The sequence below is a fragment of the Gobio gobio genome (assembly GCF_949357685.1).
Source record: "Gobio gobio genome assembly, chromosome: 19".
Taxonomy (NCBI): domain Eukaryota; kingdom Metazoa; phylum Chordata; class Actinopteri; order Cypriniformes; family Gobionidae; genus Gobio; species Gobio gobio.
The window spans coordinates 43,609,970-43,631,087 of NC_137112.1; the positions used below are offsets into that span (position 1 = coordinate 43,609,970).

At 40.7% G+C, this 21,118-nt stretch overlaps 1 protein-coding gene across 2 annotated transcripts; it reads left to right on the forward strand.

Moving 5' to 3' along the window:
- The first annotated feature begins 644 nt into the window (after positions 1-644).
- On the forward strand, positions 645-19,605 carry LOC307143243 (inter-alpha-trypsin inhibitor heavy chain H3-like). 2 transcript variants are annotated; one of them, XM_079844620.1, is made up of 21 exons: positions 645-763; positions 1,560-1,723; positions 1,917-2,021; positions 2,108-2,270; positions 2,348-2,458; positions 2,536-2,664; positions 2,765-2,881; positions 3,153-3,321; positions 3,399-3,509; positions 3,757-3,938; positions 4,024-4,203; positions 4,442-4,569; positions 4,637-4,809; positions 5,310-5,348; positions 6,869-7,012; positions 9,878-9,959; positions 10,048-10,161; positions 10,258-10,432; positions 10,521-10,669; positions 17,639-17,723; positions 17,803-19,605. In XM_079844620.1, the coding sequence occupies exons 1-16, from the start codon at positions 686-688 to the stop codon at positions 9,934-9,936; spliced, it is 2,052 nt and encodes a 683-aa protein (XP_079700746.1). In that variant the 5' UTR covers positions 645-685; the 3' UTR covers positions 9,937-9,959; positions 10,048-10,161; positions 10,258-10,432; positions 10,521-10,669; positions 17,639-17,723; positions 17,803-19,605. The 2 variants fall into 2 exon arrangements, with proteins under 2 accessions (XP_079700746.1, XP_079700747.1); XM_079844621.1 differs by lacking the exons at positions 5,310-5,348; positions 6,869-7,012; positions 9,878-9,959; ... (3 more) ...; positions 17,639-17,723; positions 17,803-19,605 and adding an exon at positions 6,566-6,734 and having other exon boundaries at positions 4,637-5,127.
- The last annotated feature ends 1,513 nt before the right edge of the window (positions 19,606-21,118 follow it).

Sequence of the window (21,118 nt, forward strand, 5' to 3'; positions counted from 1 at the left end):
AATAATTTCACGTCTACTTCATAAATGACCCAATACACATTCATCTTTCCAGCTGTGAAATATCCCTTTAAAGTTCTTGTGCATGAAAAGGCAGGCGTCCCAATACTTTTGGTAATATTTATTTATCTGTCTCTATTTAGTATTTATTTAAAAGTTGGCTGCTTATTACATGCCTTACATGTTTGTATCCCCAAGCATCCCCAAGCCTATGTATCGGATTCTACCATATCAGGGCATTTTAAAAAGGGGCAGTGTCCGTTCCGTGCCCTGCCATTGATAACCAATAGTGGCTTCATTACAATTGTCTGTTTGGTGTTATTTTTCCATTTCTCAGTTCACCATGGACAAAGCTGCACTGAGACTAACTTTGTTTGGCCTTCTGTTCACTTGTGTCAATATAGCTGCTACAAAAAAGGTAAATAAACATGTTAGAAACAAAAAGTACATTTGGGGGAAATTTCTCAGTTTTCTTTATAAACTGTTCTCCAAATAGTCACTTGAGAGAGAGGTAAACAAAAAAGGGAACAAAACAAAATGAACACACCCTTGGACATAACAAATCTGTGTAAAAAAACAATTTGTCCATAATTGAGGGGGAGGTTTCTTCATCCGGTCAATAATAGCCAATGGCATGATGTGGATAGGAGTTTAAAGGCAGTGTGTGTTTCTGTTTTCTGAGCAGGTCATGATGGATCGAGCAGCTCTCAGACTGATTCTCTTGGGCGTCTTTCTCATCTCAGTCAGTTCACAACAACCGTTGAAGGTAAGGGTCAACACTCAGTTTAAGATGTTTTAATTCTAAAAACAGATGAATTATTTGTATTTGAGATGAACGTCAAGATTAGATTTACTTCATACATGTTGAATATACAATGTTCAAAAGTTTGAGGTCTGTAAGTTTAAAAAAAAGAAAGATTTAATCATGACATTGATCAAACGTGACAGGCAAGACATTTATGTTACAGAATTTTTTTTTTTTTTCAAATAAAATCTGTTGTTTTAAACTTTATAATCAAAGAATCCTGAAAAACTTATCAGAGTTTCCAAAAAAATAATTTAGTAGCACAAATGTTTTCAACATTAATTAAAAAAAGCAGAAAATCAGCATATTATAATGATTTCTGAAGGATCATGTGACACTGAAAACCAGAGTAATGATGCTGAAAATTCAGCTTTGTATCACGGGAATAAATTATATTTTAAAATGTTATAGAAAAATGTTATTTTAAATTGCAAAAATATTTCACAAAATTGCTGATTTTAGTGTATTTTAGATCAAGTAAATGTAGCCTTGGTGAGCATAAGAGACTTAATTCTGAAATGTTTAAAAATCTTACTGACTTTTGAACAGCAGTGCTTCATTTCAAATGCAGTTTGAGTAAAGAGAACCATCGATTGCTCAATAGTTTACACTGAGATGTAGTCATCAAAATGTATTTGTTTTTTAGTCCAAAGGCCTTTTCTCTACGTCTTTTTGAAGCAGTAAATATTTGAACAATCCCACACAGCAAGGAGTAAATGTGCATCCAATATGACTTTACTGTTTGATGTCTCAACAGAAACAAAATGTGGATATATACAGCTTCTACATTAACTCCACAGTCACCAGTCGCTACGCCACAACCGTCATCACAAGCCGTGTGGCGAACACAGTGAATGAGTCTCAAGAGATCCAGTTTGAGGTCAAGATCCCCAAGAATGCCTTCATCAGCAAATTCAGAATGTAGGGAAACATGAGTATTGTTATATAAGGAGAGATAAAGTGGTAAAGAAGCCATTTATAACATGTGTGTCTCAGGTCAGGTCCATCGGTTAATGCAGCTAAACAACAACAAAATATGTCTGAGATAAACATATATTAAGAGTTGTTATTGTTGTTAATAACATAAATTATGTTATTGTCATTTTCTCCATAGGACCATAGAGGGGAAGACATATGATGGTGTTGTGAAGGAAAAAGAGGAAGCTCAGCAGCAGTACAGTCGAGCAGTATCTCGAGGAGAAAGTGCTGGACTGATCAAGTACTGGACATTAAAAAAAAGTTAGGTCCATAAAATGTGTTTTTATAGCAGGTTTAGTAATATGCTGTAATTTATTTATATTTCAGATCTGTTGGAAGGACTTTAGAGGACTTTAAAACTTCAGTGACAGTGGCTGCTTTTAGTAAAGTGACTTTTGAGTTGACCTACGAAGAACTGCTAAAGCGCCGCCTTGGCAAATATGAGCTGCTCATCAATGCTCAACCGATGCAGCCGGTGGCAGACTTCAAGGTAGAAGAAAAAACAAAGATGAAATAGATAATCAATTTAGATGGATAAAACAATTATGCTTCTTTTACTCACTTTAGATGGATGTACACATACAAGAGAAACCAGGAATTTCCTTCTTGGAGGTGAAAGGAGATTTGAGCACCGGTGATCTGGCCAATGCCATAAAAAACACCAGAGCAGGCAAAGACGTAAGAGAGGTGTAAAACACTTAGCTTAGGTGTTCTCATTATGCTACTACACCAGATGACCAAACTGATCATTTCAGGCATGGGTGACCTTCTACCCCACTCGAGATCAACAGACCAAGTGTAAAAGCTGTGGAGAAAATGGACTGAATGGTGACCTGCTCATAACATACGATGTTGAGAGACCAAATCCTAAAGGAGAAGTCATGGTACATTTTCAATAACATGATTTACAAGAGTAAAATAAATTTGCCAAAGGATTTTGAAAGACTGGCTCTGTAAAAAGACATGAATTGTATTTTCTCTCAGGTATCAAATGGCTATTTTGTCCACTACTTTGCACCCTCTGATGTTCCACGTATTCCCAAAAATGTGGTGTTTATCATTGACCGAAGTGGTTCTATGCACGGCACAAAAATACATCAGGTAAATGTCAATGTTTCAGCCAAATCATCTGAAAGCATAACAAGCTATGAAATTTGTGATGGTAAAACCACTGAAGAACATTTTTGAAGGATCTCTCAGCATTGTGTGTTTGTATTATTGTTAAAAGAACAGGGTTTACTGTATTGAAATCACTGTGAATTTCCTTACGTTAAACTACTAACAGATTCTGCCCGCATCTGGTAAATGAGTATCCAGTCGTGATGGAGAAAGAATAACCTCCAGGTGTTCTGACAGAAGTGTTTGTCTTTAGACTCGTTTGGCTCTGCTAAAGATTTTAAGTGATCTTGATGAGGATGACCACTTTGGATTGATCACCTTCGACAGTGAAGTTAACACATGGAAGCGTGAACTCCTGAAAGCTACCAAGGAAAACCTGGAGAATGCAAAATCTTTTGTGAATGAGATCAGAGATAGAGGAGGTGAGTTCCTAAAGCTAAAATGGAGAGTAAGAAAGTTGTACCTCAAAGTGACACAACTATCTTTGTTCTTCCTTTAGCCACAGACATAAACGCTGCAGTTCTAGCAGGAGTGGACATGATCAATCAACATCCACGAGAGGGAACCGCCTCCATCCTGATCCTGCTGACTGATGGAGATCCCACTTCAGGCACAGATTCACACTCACAAACACAAGCTAAGGGTGTTTTATCGTAGCACTAGTTCACTCAGTCGAATTAGAAGATCTGTTAATAAAAGGTTTTAGACATAATTAAAATGCCTGTAGGACCAGTGGATTATTATCAAGACCGATTTAGTTCTTGTCTTTGCCAATGAGAGAAAAGAATAAGAAATAATTGACGAATGCGTCCATTGCTTTCTGATCACTCAAAAAACGTTTTTGTCCTCTCTAACAGGTGAAACTAACATAGAGAGGATAATGGCCAATGTGAAAAAGGCAATTGGGCCAAAGTTTCCCCTCTATTGTCTTGGTTTTGGATATGATGTTAACTTTGACTTCCTGACAAAGATGTCACTGGAAAATGGTGGAGTTGCTCGCAGGATTTATGAAGATTCAGATGCTGATCTACAGCTGCAGGTGAACTACAGAGAATCAGCTGTGAACTCATCCTCAATGCTTGTCTGTTCTGTGTTTGAACCCTTTATTTTGGTTTGTATTGTAGGGCTTCTATGATGAAGTCGCCGTCCCTCTCCTCACTGATATTCAACTTAAATACACAGGAGGGACAAACCTTACCAAGACCAGCTTTAACCTGTTCTTCAACGGCTCTGAGATTGTGGTATCAGGACAAATCACAGACAACAGTGTGGAGAGTTTCACCACTGAAGTCATTGCAGTATCAGTAAGATCATCATGCTTTACAACCACGTCTTCTTTTTATCAAATTGGTAGGGATTGACTGGGCTGTTTTTTTCTCTGCAGTCTCAGCCGAGGTCATTATATTGGATATTAGGATCATTGATGGTCAATTGTTTAAGAGTTTGGAATAATGGATACTTTGTTTTCAAAGAAGGTTATTGCTGAAAGTAGTAATGACAACATTCCTGATGAAAATGCTCACTATTATTATTTCTGAGCAGAAAGGCAATAATGTGACGTATAAGGAAACTGTAATGACAAAAGACCCCAGTGACGTCCCACCTGAGAATGAAGATGTCATGCAGAGACTGTGGGCCTACCTTACAGTGAAGCAACTTCTGGAAAGACAGTAAGTTTATGAGTGATACGACATTCTGCATTTTAAGTTGGACATTGAGGACATATTTCTGTCTCAGGGTGCTTCTTAAAGGACAAGAGAAAGAGGATGAAAAGAAAGAAGCTCTCAAACTGTCCCTGAAATACCAGTTTGTCACCTCCCTCACTTCTATGGTCGTCACGAAGCCACAGGAAGGTGAAGTGGAAGTTGCCGACAAACCCAAAGAGGGAGGAGAGGAACCCAGACCTCCAGGTGAGAACTGAGAGGTTTTAGTATCTTACAAACCTTGTAAATGAAAGTGAAAACATGTACAAGAATAGACACAGTGACAGCAGCAATATGATAAGTTATGCACAAATGTATTAATCAAGCTTTGCATCAACTGCATCGTAGGTTAAACAATCTCTGCATCCTCTATATGTATCTGATTCTGAATCTGAACTAAATTCAGCTGCATTTATATTTATACACAAGGGGGTTCTCATAATCACTTGTGAAATAGTTCATTAGTTAATTACTGTACAGTTTATTTCATTACAAAATAAATATATTATCAGCATAATAATTTGAGTAAAATCTTGAAATGACATGAACTTCAGTACGTTTCCTTTTGTCAAAAATGAGTGCAGAATCTTAAATCTATACTTTGTTTCCAGGTTTGAATGAAAGAAAATCACAGATTTTCACAGTTGTGGTCTCGGACTTGCCCACTGTATACAGTGAATAACACTTTTCTCTTTCTTTTTAATCAGTTATGGGTTTCTATTCTTTACCTTTGAAGCCACCTACATGTAAGTATAAAATGGTGAACTAACAGTTAATTTACTCAAACCATTGCAGAGAATTTAGGGAAGTACTGATAGATATTTTCTTTTATACACTCACCTAAAGGATTATTAGGAACACCTGTTCAATTTCTCATTAATGCAATTATCTAATCAACCAATCACATGGCAGTTGCTTCAATGCATTTAGGGGTGTGGTCCTGGTCAAGACAATCTCCCGAACTCCAAACTGAATGTCAGAATGGGAAAGAAAGGTGATTTAAGCAATTTTGAGCGTGGCATGGTTGTTGGTGCCAGATGGGCCGGTCTGAATATTTCACAATCTGCTCAGTTACTGGGATTTTCACGCACAACCATTTCTAGGGTTTACAAAGAATGGTGTGAAAAGGGAAAAACATCCAGTATGCGGCAGTCCTGTGGGCGAAAATGCCTTGTTGATGCTAGAGGTCAGAGGAGAATGGGCCGACTGATTCAAGCTGATAGAAGAGCAACTTTGACTGAAATAACCACTCGTTACAACCGAGGTATGCAGCAAAGCATTTGTGAAGCCACAACACACACAACCTTGAGGCAGATGGGCTACAACAGCAGAAGACCCCACCGGGTACCACTCATCTCCACTACAAATAGGAAAAAGAGGCTACAATTTGCAAGAGCTCACCAAAATTGGACAGTTGAAGACTGGAAAAATGTTGCCTGGTCTAATGAGTCTCGATTTCTGTTGAGACATTCAGATGGTAGAGTCAGAATTTGGCCTAAACAGAATGAGAACATGGATCCATCATGCCTTGTTACCACTGTGCAGGCTGGTGGTGGTGGTGTAATGGTGTGGGGGATGTTTTCTTGGCACACTTTAGGCCCCTTAGTGCCAATTGGGCATCGTTTAAATGCCACGGCCTACCTGAGCATTGTTTCTGACCATCTCCATCCCTTTATGACCACCATGTACCCATCCTCTGATACTTCCAGCAGGATAATGCACCATGTCACAAAGCTCAAATCATTTCAAATTGGTTTCTTGAACATGACAATGAGTTCACTGTACTAAAATGGCCCCCACAGTCACCATCAACTGCAAGATGCTATCCTATCAATATGGGCCAACATTTCTAAAGAATACTTTCAGCACCTTGTTGAATCAATGCCACGTAGAATTAAGGCAGTTTTGAAGGCTAAAGGGGGTCAAACACAGTATTAGTATGGTGTTTCTAATAATCCTTTAGTGATGCACATCTGAGTGAAACGGCTTATCAAAAAGTAAATAAGATTTTGAGATGAAACACACTATACCATTGTTTGAACAAAGTGTTGAAGTCGTGCATACGTCACCAGAGAGAAGTCGCTTTCACAGGAAGATCCAGTTATGATATTTTGATTAAAAACTACAAGGTCAAAAAAAAAGAAACATATACATGAAAAGATCATTCACAATAAGTTTAATAACATGCATTTAGTTCAACATGCAAAATTCAGTATACTGCATCTGCTTTTAAATTCATATTTGTCCCACTTGTTTTATATCCCAGCATCAGGATTTGATTACCAATTCGGTCCTGGTCAGTCCGGTCGGAGAAGTCAGCCCGGTCAGCCCGGTCGGAGAGGTCAGTCCGGTCGGAGCTCCTTTATGCTCAGTCGACCGGCTCCACCTGATCCTCATCTAGGGACTGCTGGTATGCTGTTTTTCTTCTACAAATTATTACTGCAAATTTGATTTATTTAAAAGAAAATCAAGAGTAAAGCCACATAAAAAAGTGTAGAGAATTAAATTAAAATAAATAAAATAAGACATTAGGTGTGATTCAGAAATAAAGCCTCTTAAAAGGATAGTTCACCCTTAAATAAAAATTAAGTCATCATTTTCTCACCCTAATGTTGTTCTAATGCCGTATGCCCTTCTTTCTTTTTATGGACCACAAAAGGAGAATTAAAGGGTTAGTTCACCCAAAAATGAAATTTCTTCATTAATGACTCACCCCAATGTTGTTCCAACCCCGTAAGACCTCCGTTGATCCTCGGAACACAGTTTAAGATATTTTAGATTTAGTCCGAGGGCTTTCAGTCCTGTGAATGTAAGGGCGTTTTCACACCTACCTTGTTTGGTCCGGATTTTCGGACCTTTCAGTTTGGTCCGAATCAAAATTGCAGGTGTGAAACCTCCCCCGTACCACGGTCCGGACCAAACAGACGAAATTTGGTCCGACGAAAAGAGGTAGTCTCGGTCCGGATCAAACTGAACAAAGGTTCGGTTCGTTTCTAGTGTGAAAGCATTTTCTGTATGGTTCGGACTTTCAGACCATTTACAGGAAGTTCCTGTTTATGTTTAAATATTATAACGTTATTTTTAAATTCAATCTAGGCTACATTGATTATGAAAAGTGAAAATATGCGCAATATGTCAGTAGACAGAAAGTCAGAAATAATTTTGAACGAAATTTTGTATGATTTTGCTTAGAAAGCATTTCTTTAATGGGAATTTCGTTTTGTATAAATTGTATCTTAATTTTAATCAATGTTTAATCAGATAATTGCCTGTATTTAATAAATAAGAAGCAAATAGTCTATAGCAGACAATAATCACGGGAGCGATCACATGCTTTACACATGAACTTGAGCGCGTCTCAAATAAACCGAAACTCAGCAGGCTAATTGCCTCACAAACATGAGAAATATGTGTATATAAACCTTGAAATGTCCACTTTTAAACGTAACGAATAAAAAAAATAGTAAAGTAATGCGCACTGTTCAATAGTGGCAACCACGATATGCGCCTGTTCAACTTGTCAAAGACGCTGATGTCAGACGCACGTCCGTTTACAAACCAATCAATGTCCAGATGCAGCCCACATAGATGATGACGAGTGGACGCAAGTGCGTCATGTAAAGTTCTTTAGTCCGCTGCAATGTGAAACCAAACCAAAACTAACCGAATATATAAAAAGTATCAAAACTCAAAACTCATGAACTTCGGTTCGGACCTTGGTGCTTGGTACTTTCAGGTGTGAAAACGCCCTAAGTCTGTGCACACTTTGCTGTCCACGTCCAGAAAGGTAATGAAAACATCATCAAAGTAGTCCATATGTGACATCATTTGGTTAGTTAGACTCTTTTGAAGCGTCGACAATACATTTTGGTCCAAAAATAACAAAAACTAAGACTTTATGAAGCATTGTCTTCTCTTTCGTTATCTAGATATCCGCGTTCACGAGGCTCCAGTGACGCTGCAGACGTAAGACGCTGTGACGTGTTATCTGGTGCGACAGAGCTTCGTTTGTAGTTTGAGGGAGACTCAGTACAGCGTGCGTCTCCCTCAGACTACAAACGAAGCTCTAACACGTCACAGCGTCTTATGTCTGCAGCGTCACTGGAGCCTCGTGAATGCGGATATCTAGATAACGAAAGAGAAGACAATGCTTCATAAAGTCTTAGTTTTTGTTATTTTTGGGCCAAAATGTATTGTCGACGCTTCAAAAGAGTCTAACTAACCAAATGATGTCACATATGGACTACTTTGATGAAGTTTTCATTACCTTTCTGGACGTGGACAGCAAAGTGTGCACAGACTTACATTCACAGGACTGAAAGCCCTCGGACTAAATCTAAAATATCTTAAACTGTGTTCCGAGGATCAACGGAGGTCTTACGAGTTTGGAACAACTTTGGGGTGAGTCATTAATGGAAGAAATTTCATTTTTGGGTGAACTAACCCTTTAAAAAAAAATGTCCCACTCATGCTCATCCATATAATGGCAATGAACAGCGACCAGCATCAAACTTAAAAAAAAAAAAAAGAAACACATCATATAATAAAATGTTCTGGGGCTATATGATAGGGTTTGATGAAAAGCAAATGGAAATGTAATGTATTATTTAACGAAGATCCTGACCTTGGCCGTTGGTATTCTGTGCTCAACTGCACGTTCATGAGACTATTAGTGCCGCAGTTCAACTCAGAACCCAGAAAAACACACAATCAAAATGAATAAAAACAACATAAAATACACTTCTAGTATTTCATGTTGCGTTCTCCTTTTGTGGTCCGAAAAGTAAAGAACAGCATACTGCATTAGAACAACACCAGGGTGAGTAAATGATGACTTGGTTTTCATTTTCACTATCCCTTCAATATTAAAAGCAACATTCAGAATGTTAGATCAAAATACATTTTAATCATGAAAATAAATGTATTCAAATGTAGCATATGTTTTGTGTAATTATGTAATTTTGTGTAAATTTAAGTAATTATTATTACATGTTTCATTAGTAATTGTTTTTTATTATTATTTGATAGATATTTGAGAAACAGACATTTAACAAACACAAACAATACATTTTTCTATTGAAAATGCATTGGTACATTAACTTTTTACATGATTTATTGATTTCATTGAGTGCTTTGGTCAGTGAATTGTTGATAAACTGACTTCAAATGCTGAAAATCTTTTTTTTTATATTCAGGGCTGCTCCTTGATTATGGTATGTATGAAAAAGCTGTAGTTTTGATTCTGCTTTGTGTCAAGTACATCTAATCTGATCAGTTGCACCTTCTCTTAGGCTTAAGCATGGGTCAAATGCCCATGATTCCACGGCAGAGTGACCCTGTTCTCCCTACTATGTCAGGTACAAAAAGATCTCTCAAACATACTTATTATGTAAAATAATTGTATATATTTATTATGATACAGCATTTGGTTATGTTTTCTCTCAGTTCCAACCGTTAGTAGCAATCGGTTCCTGCTGCCCACTGCTGGTCAGTCTAAGCCACTTTGTTTTGACGTTCCTGTTCTTCACAAACTCAAACTGCTACAGGATTCTGCTTCAGGTAACTATTACACACTTACTCTACGTGCACATCCTTTTGAAAGTCATCTTTTTTATTGAATGTTTTGTAGACTGTGTGGCTTTCTGTGTGTCTTAGAGTTCTCTATGAATGGAGAATTCACGACTAGACGAAAAGGATTCAGGAAAATTGCTTTTCATTTCAAAACAAACCATCACCTGACAATAAACACAAAGTCTATCAAATTCCAAGATGGCCAGAATCATGTTGAGTTTTTGTGGGACCAGGCACCAACTCAACACAATACAGAGGGGTATAAACTACTCAAACTATACGTGTTTTACTACATGTGTGTGTTATAGTGAATTAGAATTAATTCATCAGTTTCTCTGTTTCAACAGTGTGTCTCTGATTCTACGGAGTAATGAAGTGGACGTTACCATGGGAAACATACGCGTTGTTATTCTTCTTCACAAGAACAATGGTGAAGCGTTTCTGTGGCCTGCTGTTCGCCAACAGCCAAAAGATGTCAGTTTGATGGGCATTTTAGGTAAGAGTGCTCACGGATAAAATATTTAACATGTATTAACACTTTACACAATTGATCCAGCTAACAGGGAATGTTCTCAGAACTTTAAAAGCCCACTGAAGTGCCTTGAAACGGGCAGCATTATTCAATGTGTTGACGTAATTTCCCCTGAAACGGCTCCAGCTGTTAGCAGCTCCTCCCCTTTTTTAAAACAGCCAATAGCGTTTCGTTGATATCACAGTTTGACTAGAGCCTTTCTGTTTTGTAAAGCCACAGTTTCCTCCTAATCTCTAACCGTTTATCATCATAATCTCCTCCATATCGCTTTGAAATACAGCATTTTGTGCAGTCTGATATGTTTGTTGTCTGCGCCGACTCGCGCATATGATCTGCTCTGCGCTCTCGTGTCTCTAGTCTAGACCAGAGCCGTTGGTGTGTGTGTGTGTGTGTGTGTGTGCTGCGGCAGTGCGTGTGAAACTAACGTGAAACCAGACTTCATTCGCCTCAACTGAAAGCATATTTATTGTTTCCTGTCACATAAATAATCCACTATGTGCCTTTCACCATGTAGAACCTAGTAGATGTGTGACTGTGAACAACTGACCGATTCAGCCGCAGATTCAGTGTCTTTTATAATGTAGGGGGCGGGGCTTCAGATTCTAGAGAGCATTTGATTGGACAGAAGATGTGATGAGAAGGTGAAATCCATGGTGATGTCATTCAAATCTGTGATCCATTTTAACGGAAGTGAGAGACTGTAAATTTTCAATGCTTATATCATAAATGCGAATTTTGTCATTGTTTTGGAACACACAAGTTCATTCCTACACTCTAAAAAATGCTGGGTTAAAAATAACCCAGGTTGGGTTGAAAATGGACTAACCCAGCAATTGGGTTGTTTTAACCCAGCATTTGGGTGTTTTAACCTAGCGGTTGCGTCAAATGTTTGCTTAAAACAACCCAATAGCTGAGTTAGTCCATTTTCAACCCAACTTGGGTTATTTTTAACCCAGCATTTTTTAGAGGGTAACCTTAAGGCTAACCTAGTCATACTAAAAGCTAAAAAACTTTTGATTTCAGGGGGTCTTTAACTAAGGTTTTGGCAAGTTTCTCTCAAAGTTATGAACAAATGTTCTTCCAGTAACATTAATAGAATGTTTGTTTAAAGTTATCTGGGGGGTTTTCCAGAAAGCAAGATTAACTTACCGTCACATATACCTTGAGCTCTCGGTTTATTAACCCAAACCTTGCTTACTCAAGGTATTCTGGTTCCAAAAACAAGTCCGGGAGTAAGTTCAGACAACTCAGAGTATGTTCCCGGTTAACACACAAGACATTCTCAATAGAGCGACGAATCGATGATTCACCATGGAAACAAATGCTAAGAAAAAGCGCACCATTCTACTTAAAGTGCACATCGCCACCTATTTTAGTATTTTTCAATCTCTTCGTTTAATAAATAATCTTTATTAAAGGGTTAGTTCACCCAAAAATGAAAATTCTGTCATTAATTACTCACCCTCATGTCGTTCGACACCCGTAAGACCTCCGTTCATCTTCGGAACAGAAATGGTAAAATGGTAAATGGACTGCATTTATATAGCGCTTTTAACAGACCCATGGCCATCCAAAGCGCTTTACATTTTGCCTCACATTCACCCATTCATACACCGACGGCGGTGTCAGCCATGCAAGGCGCCATCCAGCTCGTCAGGAGCAGCTGGGGTTAGGTGTCTTGCTCATGGACAACTCGACACTTGGTCAGGTGCAACTGGGGATTGAACCACCAACCTTCCGGTTTGTAGACGACCTACATGAACCACTGAGCCACTGCCACCCCAGTGAGCCGAATTATGATTCGGATCACGTGTCAAACCGCCAAACGGCTGAAATTTGGCGATTCAAACCGCTGAATCGACTCGCTGATTCATAACGCTTCGAAGCTTCATGGTGCCTTGTTTTGAAATCGTCATCACTATGTAAGTCGTTATTTAGGGTTTTTTGCGCACAAAAACTATTGTCGCTGATTCATAAAGTTATTTTAGAACCACTGTAGTGAGATGGACTTTGTAACGACGTCTTTAGTACCTTTTAAGGGTCTTGAGAGTGAACCGTGCCATTGTGTCAATGGAGGCCTTTCAGAGCCATCAGATTTCAACTAAAATATCTTCATTTCTGTTCCGAAGATGAACGGAGGTCTGACGGGTGTCGAACGACATGAGGGTAAGTAATTAATGACAGAATTTTCATTTTTGGGTGAACTAACCCTTTAATAGGGAACGAGACGCTGCGTCACCGCATTAGGAACGCCTCTGCGTGATTGCGTCGTGAAGCACGTATGTAATCAGTCCAATAGAGAGACGGAACGTCATGGGCGGGTGACGTCATAGACCCGGAACTGTAAAGCATACCGGCAAACACACGCCCTCAGCTTCTGAAATACGATGAAACAAGGCGCTTGCGGGCATGCGGGGAGTATGGCAGGATGACGCAGCGTCTCGTTCCCTATTCAGGGAACTAAGGTTACAGTCGTAACCGAGACGTTCCCTTTCAAGGGAACTCGAGCTGCGTCACCACATTAGGAACGAGACTATACCCACGGCCCCATAGGAGCCAGACACCCGCTTGTGACATAGTCAGGGCGAGCACCCGAGCCCCAGGAATAGCACAGATGTCGAGCTCGAAGGACCTAGACGGGCCCCGTCCCGGCGCACTCTCTCTAGAACTCCCGGAAGCAGAGCAATCGGGGGACATACGTACAGGGGCAGCCTCGGCCACTCCTGTACCATAGCATCCAGTCCGAAAGGAGCTGGAGGTGCTAGGGAGAACCACAGACGATAATGAAAATTCTCGTGAGTGGCGAACAGGTCCAAATGAGCCCTGCCAAATCTCTCCCAAAGGAGATCCACCACCTCGGTGTGAAGTCTCCATTCCCCGGGCCTCGGCCCCTGTCTCGACAGGATGTCTGCTTCCACATTCAACCGCCCAGCGATGTACATAGCTCTCACCGAGAGTAGTTTCCCCTGGGACCAAAGGAGAATAAGGCACGCCAGTTTGTACAACTGACGAGACCTCAGACCCCCTTGATGGTTGATGTAGGAGCCCACCGATGTGCTGTCTGTGCGAACAAGCACATGATGGCCCCTGAGATACGGCAAGAAGTGCTTCAGAGCCTCAAACACTGCCAACATTTCTAGACAATTTATGTGCTGCGAATGCTGGTGCTCCTGCAATAAGCCCTGGGCCGAGCGACCACTCATGGTCGCCCCCCAGCCCGTAAGGGAGGCATCCGTGCTCAGAGATTCCCGCTGGCACAGTGCCCCCAGTAACGGGCCTAGGCCCAGGAACCAAGGATCCTTCCACATGACCACGGTGCGGAGACCCCGCCGCATAGCCTTGATCACACGAAAAGGACTTCCCCTCAGGGAAACCCCGGTCCTGCCCGCCATAAGCCCTGCGCTGAGCAACCACTCATGGTCGCCCGCCAGCCCGTAAGGGAGGCATCCGTGTTCAGAGATACTCGCTGACACGGTGCCCCCAGTAACGGGCCCTGGGCCAGAAACCAAGGATCCTTCCACATGACCAAGGTGCGGAGACCCCGCCGCATAGCCTTGATCTGGCAAAAATGTTTCCCCTCTGGGAAACCCTTGGTCTTGAGCCACCACTGTAACAGTCTCATGTACAACAGGCCACAACACTGGACGCTGCTGCCATCAGACCCAACAGTCTCTGAACTGTTGACAGTGAGCGGCTGGTCCAGCTTCACCCCTTTAAATACGTGGTTCTCTGAACTGGAGAAAGAACACTCTTCTTGGATGAGAGCCTCAGCCCTAACCTCCAAAATGCGTGAGAACGACATCTCAATGTCGAACCCTCAGGCGAGCTGACAGTACCAGTCACCGAAAAATTGAGAATGCGGATCCGCTGCATACACAAGGAGACTAACGCTGCGTCCACGCACTATGTGAACATGCGGGGTGAAAGTGCAAGACCGAAGGAAAGCACCCGAAATTGGTGTGCTCTCCCCTAAAAGCGAACCTCAGGTACTTCCTGTGCTACAGAAGGATAGAAACATGATATAAGCAGATCTATCGTGACAAACCAGTCCTCAGACCTGATTGAGACACGATGTATGGGTGTAAGCATCCTAATATATAGAACACACCGATCTAGATTAGGGCGCAGCCCTCCATCCTTCTTTGGCATGAGACATAACCAGAGCCAACAAATTTATAATCTGTAGGACCCACTAAGATATATCTGGCAGATTCTCCCACTCTTACAGAAATCTAGTAAGCGTACCAGCCCCTCGAGACTGGCCTCTGATGTACTCTGCATCGCGAGTGCAGCGCCCTGAACAGCTGACCAGCAGGGAACAACTGACTCGACAGCGCCACCTTCCTCCTCGGAGGGCACGAGCCATCCTCGGATGACCTGCGAGGGCTCTCCACGCCTCGGCACTCGGGCGGGGTTGGTGGATTGACCCTGTGAGGGCACCGTATGCTGAGGTGAGCTCCATCTGCCCCCGGGGGGGACCACCCTCACCGTCCTGGGCCCACTGGCGTCAGGGCTTCTTGGACACAGCCTTCCTTGAAATAATGACGGCCATCAGAACCGTCTTAATCTTGGGAAGCTGCGCCTGGGGGCGCCACCCACCGCCCCACGCTCTTGAGGGGGGGGTACGGGTGGCGACACTCTGTTTCGCTGCGCCCGGTGTGAGGAGCTCGTACCCGGTGTCTGCTGCTCCCGCACCACAACAGATGACACCTGGCGTTACACACCCAGATCTTTCAGCAGGTCAGCTTAGCATGCTGCCGAGTACACTTTGCCCACCAGGACTGCTCATAAACCGTATATGCAGTAAATTAAGTAATATAAATGCAGAAAATGCTCTTAATGTCTTGGTAGGCTAAGTCGGGCTTAATGGCCAATGCCGATTTGGGAGAGAGATGGCTCGCAAGCGTCTCCTCCACCCTCGGCACCGAACCATAACCATGTCTCAACAGACCCGTAATATTATTCTATGCACAGATGTGGGGGCTGGAAATTTACTTAGGCATGGACCGCTCCCATAATCTCGACACCTCGGTGTGGAGATTAAAGAGAGAGACGGCAAGCCCTGCTATGGAGGCGGAATAGAACAAAGAAACAAAGAAAGCGCTCATAAGCCTGCTTTAACTGAGGCGCGCTCCTGATTATAAATATATACACATAAGATATAATGAATATATACCATAATATTTAACTGTTTATTCACCACCAACTCCTCTCTTGCAAGGGATTGAAGTGGCGAGTCTTCACATCCACCTGCATTGATACTGCAGATATCAACCTCCTATTTTACTGCTAGAGCTAGATAACTGCAGCATAACTGCGCGGGCTCCCGAACCCAGAGAGGAAGCACCGAACCTGCCAGATGAAGGCAGAGAAAGGGATGAACCCATCTCTAACCCCTCTGACTGACAGCAGCGGTGCTCACACTGCGGGAAACGCACGCGCCGCGGCACCCTCCTCGAAGAGCGCCCGGCGAGATAGGAACACCCATAGCGAGCCCCGCGACACAAGCCGCCGCCGCTGCCTCGACAGCAACGGGACTCATGCCGCGGGAAACGCGAGTCGTGGCGCCCTCCTCGAAGAACGCCCGACGTGATAGCAACATTCCTAGAGGCAGCGCCGCACAATGCTCACAACCGGCCCCCTCGAGAGCCGACTCAGCGTGCTGCTACAAAACAAACAACAACGCACATCAAGTGTGTATCCCCAGTCCCCACTCACAATATAGCTAGAGCAGGGAGGAACACACTTTCTGTACTGCTGTTCGTACTCGCCATAGTGTCTCTCTTTTATGGGTCAGTATGTGTTGCAAACTTGTTATATGAAAACAAAAAAGTCTGAACCCAGACACAAACATAGAGCTGACAAGGACAATGTTACATAGCGAGCTTGTTGAAGACAACAGAAGCTGAGGGCGTGTGTTTGCCGGTATGCTTTATAGTTCCGGGTCTATGACGTCACCCGCCCATGACGTTCCTTCGCTCTATTGGACTGATTACAAACGTGCTTCATGACGCAATCACGCAGAGGCGTTCCTAATGCGGTGACGCAGCTCGAGTTCCCTTGAAAGGGAACTGTAACTATATATAACACATTGAGTTATATTAATATAACTATATTAATTATATAAAACACATCTGAATACCTCGTAAAGCTACACTGTGTGATATTTTCCCCCATCTAGCGGCGGAAAGGTATATGACAATCCAGTGAATATTAGTTTCTGTTCCTCTCAATTCCGATTTCGTTTTAACTCTGAATTTTTAACTCTGAATTTACGGGTATGTCCCTTTTTGGCTAATGTACTTTCAAGATGGAGGGGCAACATGGCGAGCCGCATTCAAACCCCTCACCCGTATGTATTTTCAATGGCATATTATAAACTTACGAGAATACTTTATTACTTGAAAGAAGTAAATATACATTAATGAGCACATATATTTTTGAAAGAGCTAAGTGTTTTTAGCTAAGAATAAACTAAAAAAGTTACACAGTGTAGCTTTAAGCAAACTAACACTGGATCATGAGCTGCTCCGGAGCTGGTTATGTTCAGAAAGTGAGTTGCCACGGTTACTTACATACCCTGAAAGCTACCTCCGTTTTTGGAACCGAAACTTGAGGTTATCTGCTTACTTACTATTAAATATACCCGGGTATGTCACATAACCTGCTTTCTGGAATACCCCCCTGGTCTTTAAAAATTTTCTCAAAACATTAGCACGAAGTAGTTCAGTCATGAAACTATAGAGGGCGCTGCTTTACATGCAATCTGCAAGCAATCACATCATTACCACATGGCTCAAGCTGATTAGCCTCTTATCTTAGAAAATATTTTGGTTTTGTTGGCTGGGTGAGCAAATAATGGTAAATTTTGATTTGTAACTTTTGTTAAACCAACACGGGATAAAATCTCAATAACTGTGAATTATATTGAAGGAAAAGCTGAGGCTTCATATGAGGAGGTTCAAGGATCACAAACACCAACTCTAAAGATAATGGACCAGGAAGTGAAGGCGAGCTTGTAAGTGATCAAAAGATATACACACAGCTGATTTTTCCCTTTATTATATATCTGTTTTAATCTATGAATGTATCTGTAGGGAGGATGTCACAGACTACACACTTCCTTCAACTCCGGTTATCAGATGTTGGCTTGTCCCGTTCCAGGCTGTGATGCAGAAAGACATTTCTGATTTCACTGTCACTAAACTGTAGAGATCTATCTATCTATCTATCTATCTATCTATCTATCTATCTATCTATCTATCTATCTATCTATCTATCTATCTATCTATCTATCTATCTATCTATCTATCTATCTATCTATCTATCTATCTATCTATCTATCTATCTATCTATCTATCTATCTATCTATCTATCTATCTATCTATCTATCTATCTATCTATCTATCTATCTATCTATCTATGCTGCAGTCTGTAAGTTTAGCCTCGGTGTCGCCATCTCTGTTTGAAACCTGCAATGGCAGTTATTCGCGGAGTTATCTCTACGCGATCGTTAGATTTAATCACCGTTGGTAGCATGATTTATTGTACACTCTAAAAAAATGCTGGGTTAAAAATAACCCAAGTTGGGTTGAAAATAGACTAACCCGGCAATTGGGTTGTTTTAAGCAAACATTTAACCCAACCGCTGGGTTAAAACAACCCAATTAATGGGTTAGTCCATTTTCAACTCAACTTGGGTTATTTTTAACCCAGCATTTTTTTAGAGTGTACAATAAATCATGCTACCAACGGTGATTAAATCTAACGATCGCTCATATTACATCAAACCGTGCAAATTATTAATATTGTTATACTTTGTTCTCACATTGTTAATGTTAGCAGCATTAGCATTGCGTGACTATGAGTATTTTGTGTGTATTAGCGTTACCTGTAGATTTAAATTTCCGTACGGTCTAATCTTTTGCATTTGACTACGGGTGAATCTCCAGTTGTCACTGATGATGGCATTTGGGCCTTTCTGGATTACAATCCGCCATCAAAATAAGTTTAATGACTCCAGCTGCTGTGAGCAAAGGCTATAAACGATCAGCTGCAAAACATGCGGACCGCTCCTCACGAGCGTTACTACAACTAGCCGGACTCTTTCTTTATGTATACAGATGTGATGTAATGACACAAAGACATGCTTGAATTTCCCGCGGAAATCCACCATACCACTCTAATTATAACACATTATTACAAGCTTTCCGTTGTGAATGGGGCTAAGGTAAGGAGAGTTTTGAATACTGGCTTGTTGTGTACGTGTTCAAAAACTGCTTTTGGATCATTTTTAACCAAAAAATGGAACGGACTGCAGCTTAAATAGCAATTAAAATTGCACACCAAAAATTGTATTCATAGCAACCCTTTGATTGTTGTCTTTCTAAGTATTGATTGTGATTATTTTTTTGAGGTCATGTATGATAATAAAATAAAAACAGACTGTAACATATTTTCAAGTTATATAGATACAGTTTTTTTATTCGCTTTGGTACTATTTTCACAAGTAAGGTGTACATTTTCAAAACTCATAGTACAAATTTCACAACAGATCATCAAAAGTGCACTTTTTTCAAACATTTCAGCATATGTTTAATTGTGTTAGTACAATACACACAACATAAAAAAGTGTTTCATCTTTATAAATGTTTCATTCACAGTAACTGCCTTTCATAAAGCTCTTTCCATCAAACTTTTGATTTGCGTCTCTTCTCGTTCAAATTAATTCATTTGTCTATTATTTAATTCGACTGATCTTAATGGTTAATCAATTAATCATATGGTACACCTATAGACTTCTAGATATTGATTCAACTGAGAAGTTTCTACTTTGTTTGCAATTTCCAATATGGTTAACCAATATGGTTTTTTACATTAAAAAAGCGATTATAATCACTATGTTCAAAGTGTGTGTGTGGCCTGGTAAACTCTACATTTTGTCCCCATAAAGATGGCAATATACTAAATCCTTGTCCTAGCGACAAGAGGAAACATGAGGTTTCCACAAGAAAACAAGCTTATAAATCATACAGAAATATTTGCAATATGTGAACATAGAGCAGAATAGAGTATAAGGGAGAGGAAATAGTCAGTGACGGTGTAACATCAGACTGATCAGTGATGCATCAGTAGAAGGGAGACAGATGGCATCAAATACAGCATTTTATATTACAGCATGTATGCCATGCAAGGGTGTAGGTTTGATTTTGAAATTGGTGGGGACAGCGTTCTTTCAAGATTCAAGAGTCTCTAATGTAGGAAATTAGCTCAAGGGAAATATAAATAATTAATCATAACTCGTTATAATTAATTATAAATATTTGGATAAGTTAATAAATTAACATGTTGCAGCAGAATTAATACCACAATCAATTAACTTGTTCGTATAGCGAACTCATTTCTGAGGTAAGAGAAATATCATTGTTGCTGTACTACTTAGAGCATGTAGCCAAAATCTGCATATCCCGTATATGAGCATGAACCACAAACAAGACATGAACAAGACTTTATTAACTAATAACTAGACTAAACACTTAAACTAATATAACACGCACACACACACACACACACACACACACACATGCATAGAGTTCACCAGGGGAAAGAGAGTTGAAGCAGAATACAGTAAAGCAAGAAGTTATTAGAAATAGACGAACCATCAATTTCTTAAATCTAACTCATCCTTTTTTAAATGGGGTACTTAATGTATGATGAGACTAAGTTTGATGCTAAGCATGTCTCGCATTGAATAAAACTGTCCTCATGCAGTTTGTTGTCTTGAGAGAGAACCAGTTGTAGTCAGAGGATCTTTGGTGAATATAAAGACAAGGCCACAGCCTGGCACAAACTTAGGGGTTCTTAGAAGACTTCTAGCTCAGCATCATCTTCACATCAGAATTTCTCAGAATCGGGTGAACCAGGTGATATTGTGCTCTTTAAGTGTGAAGATGTCATACCCTCAGGATTTGAGTGAGCCAATAAGAAGTTGTTGCTTTGGAGGGAAACTTTCCGATCCTTGTCATCAGGTAATTTGATTGGCTTTTTGAGAGAAGAACCTTCAAGATTCTTAGAATACTAATGTGTCACAGAGTTAGCTAAATGTAATGTAAAGTAACAAATAGAGAACGAAAATAGGAGTTCATAGATACCAAATATGCTACACAAGTGGTTAAATATAGAATATAAAGGGTTTGTTAGCCTGAAAAGCCAGACCCACATCAAGATGTTGGGTCTGCGAACACACCATTGGCAGGGCTCAATCCGAGGGGCAGAATTGTCACATGGTGTTTTGGTGATGGTTCATGTTCATTGTTCCTTGTTCATGTTTTAGTTTATCATGTTCTTGCTTTGTTTTAGTGTCATGCACTTCCTGGTTTTGTCATGTTTCAGTGTCATGTGAATCCCATGCCC

Excerpts from the sequence above, each read along its gene's own strand:
- LOC307143243 (XM_079844620.1), top strand. The coding sequence starts at position 686 with ATGATGGATCGAGCAGCTCTCAGACTGATTCTCTTGGGCGTCTTTCTC. Across the intron at positions 764-1,559 it reads GTTCACAACAACCGTTGAAG|AAACAAAATGTGGATATATA; the intron begins GTAAGGGTCAAC and ends ATGTCTCAACAG. Across the intron at positions 1,724-1,916 it reads TTCATCAGCAAATTCAGAAT|GACCATAGAGGGGAAGACAT; the intron begins GTAGGGAAACAT and ends TTTTCTCCATAG.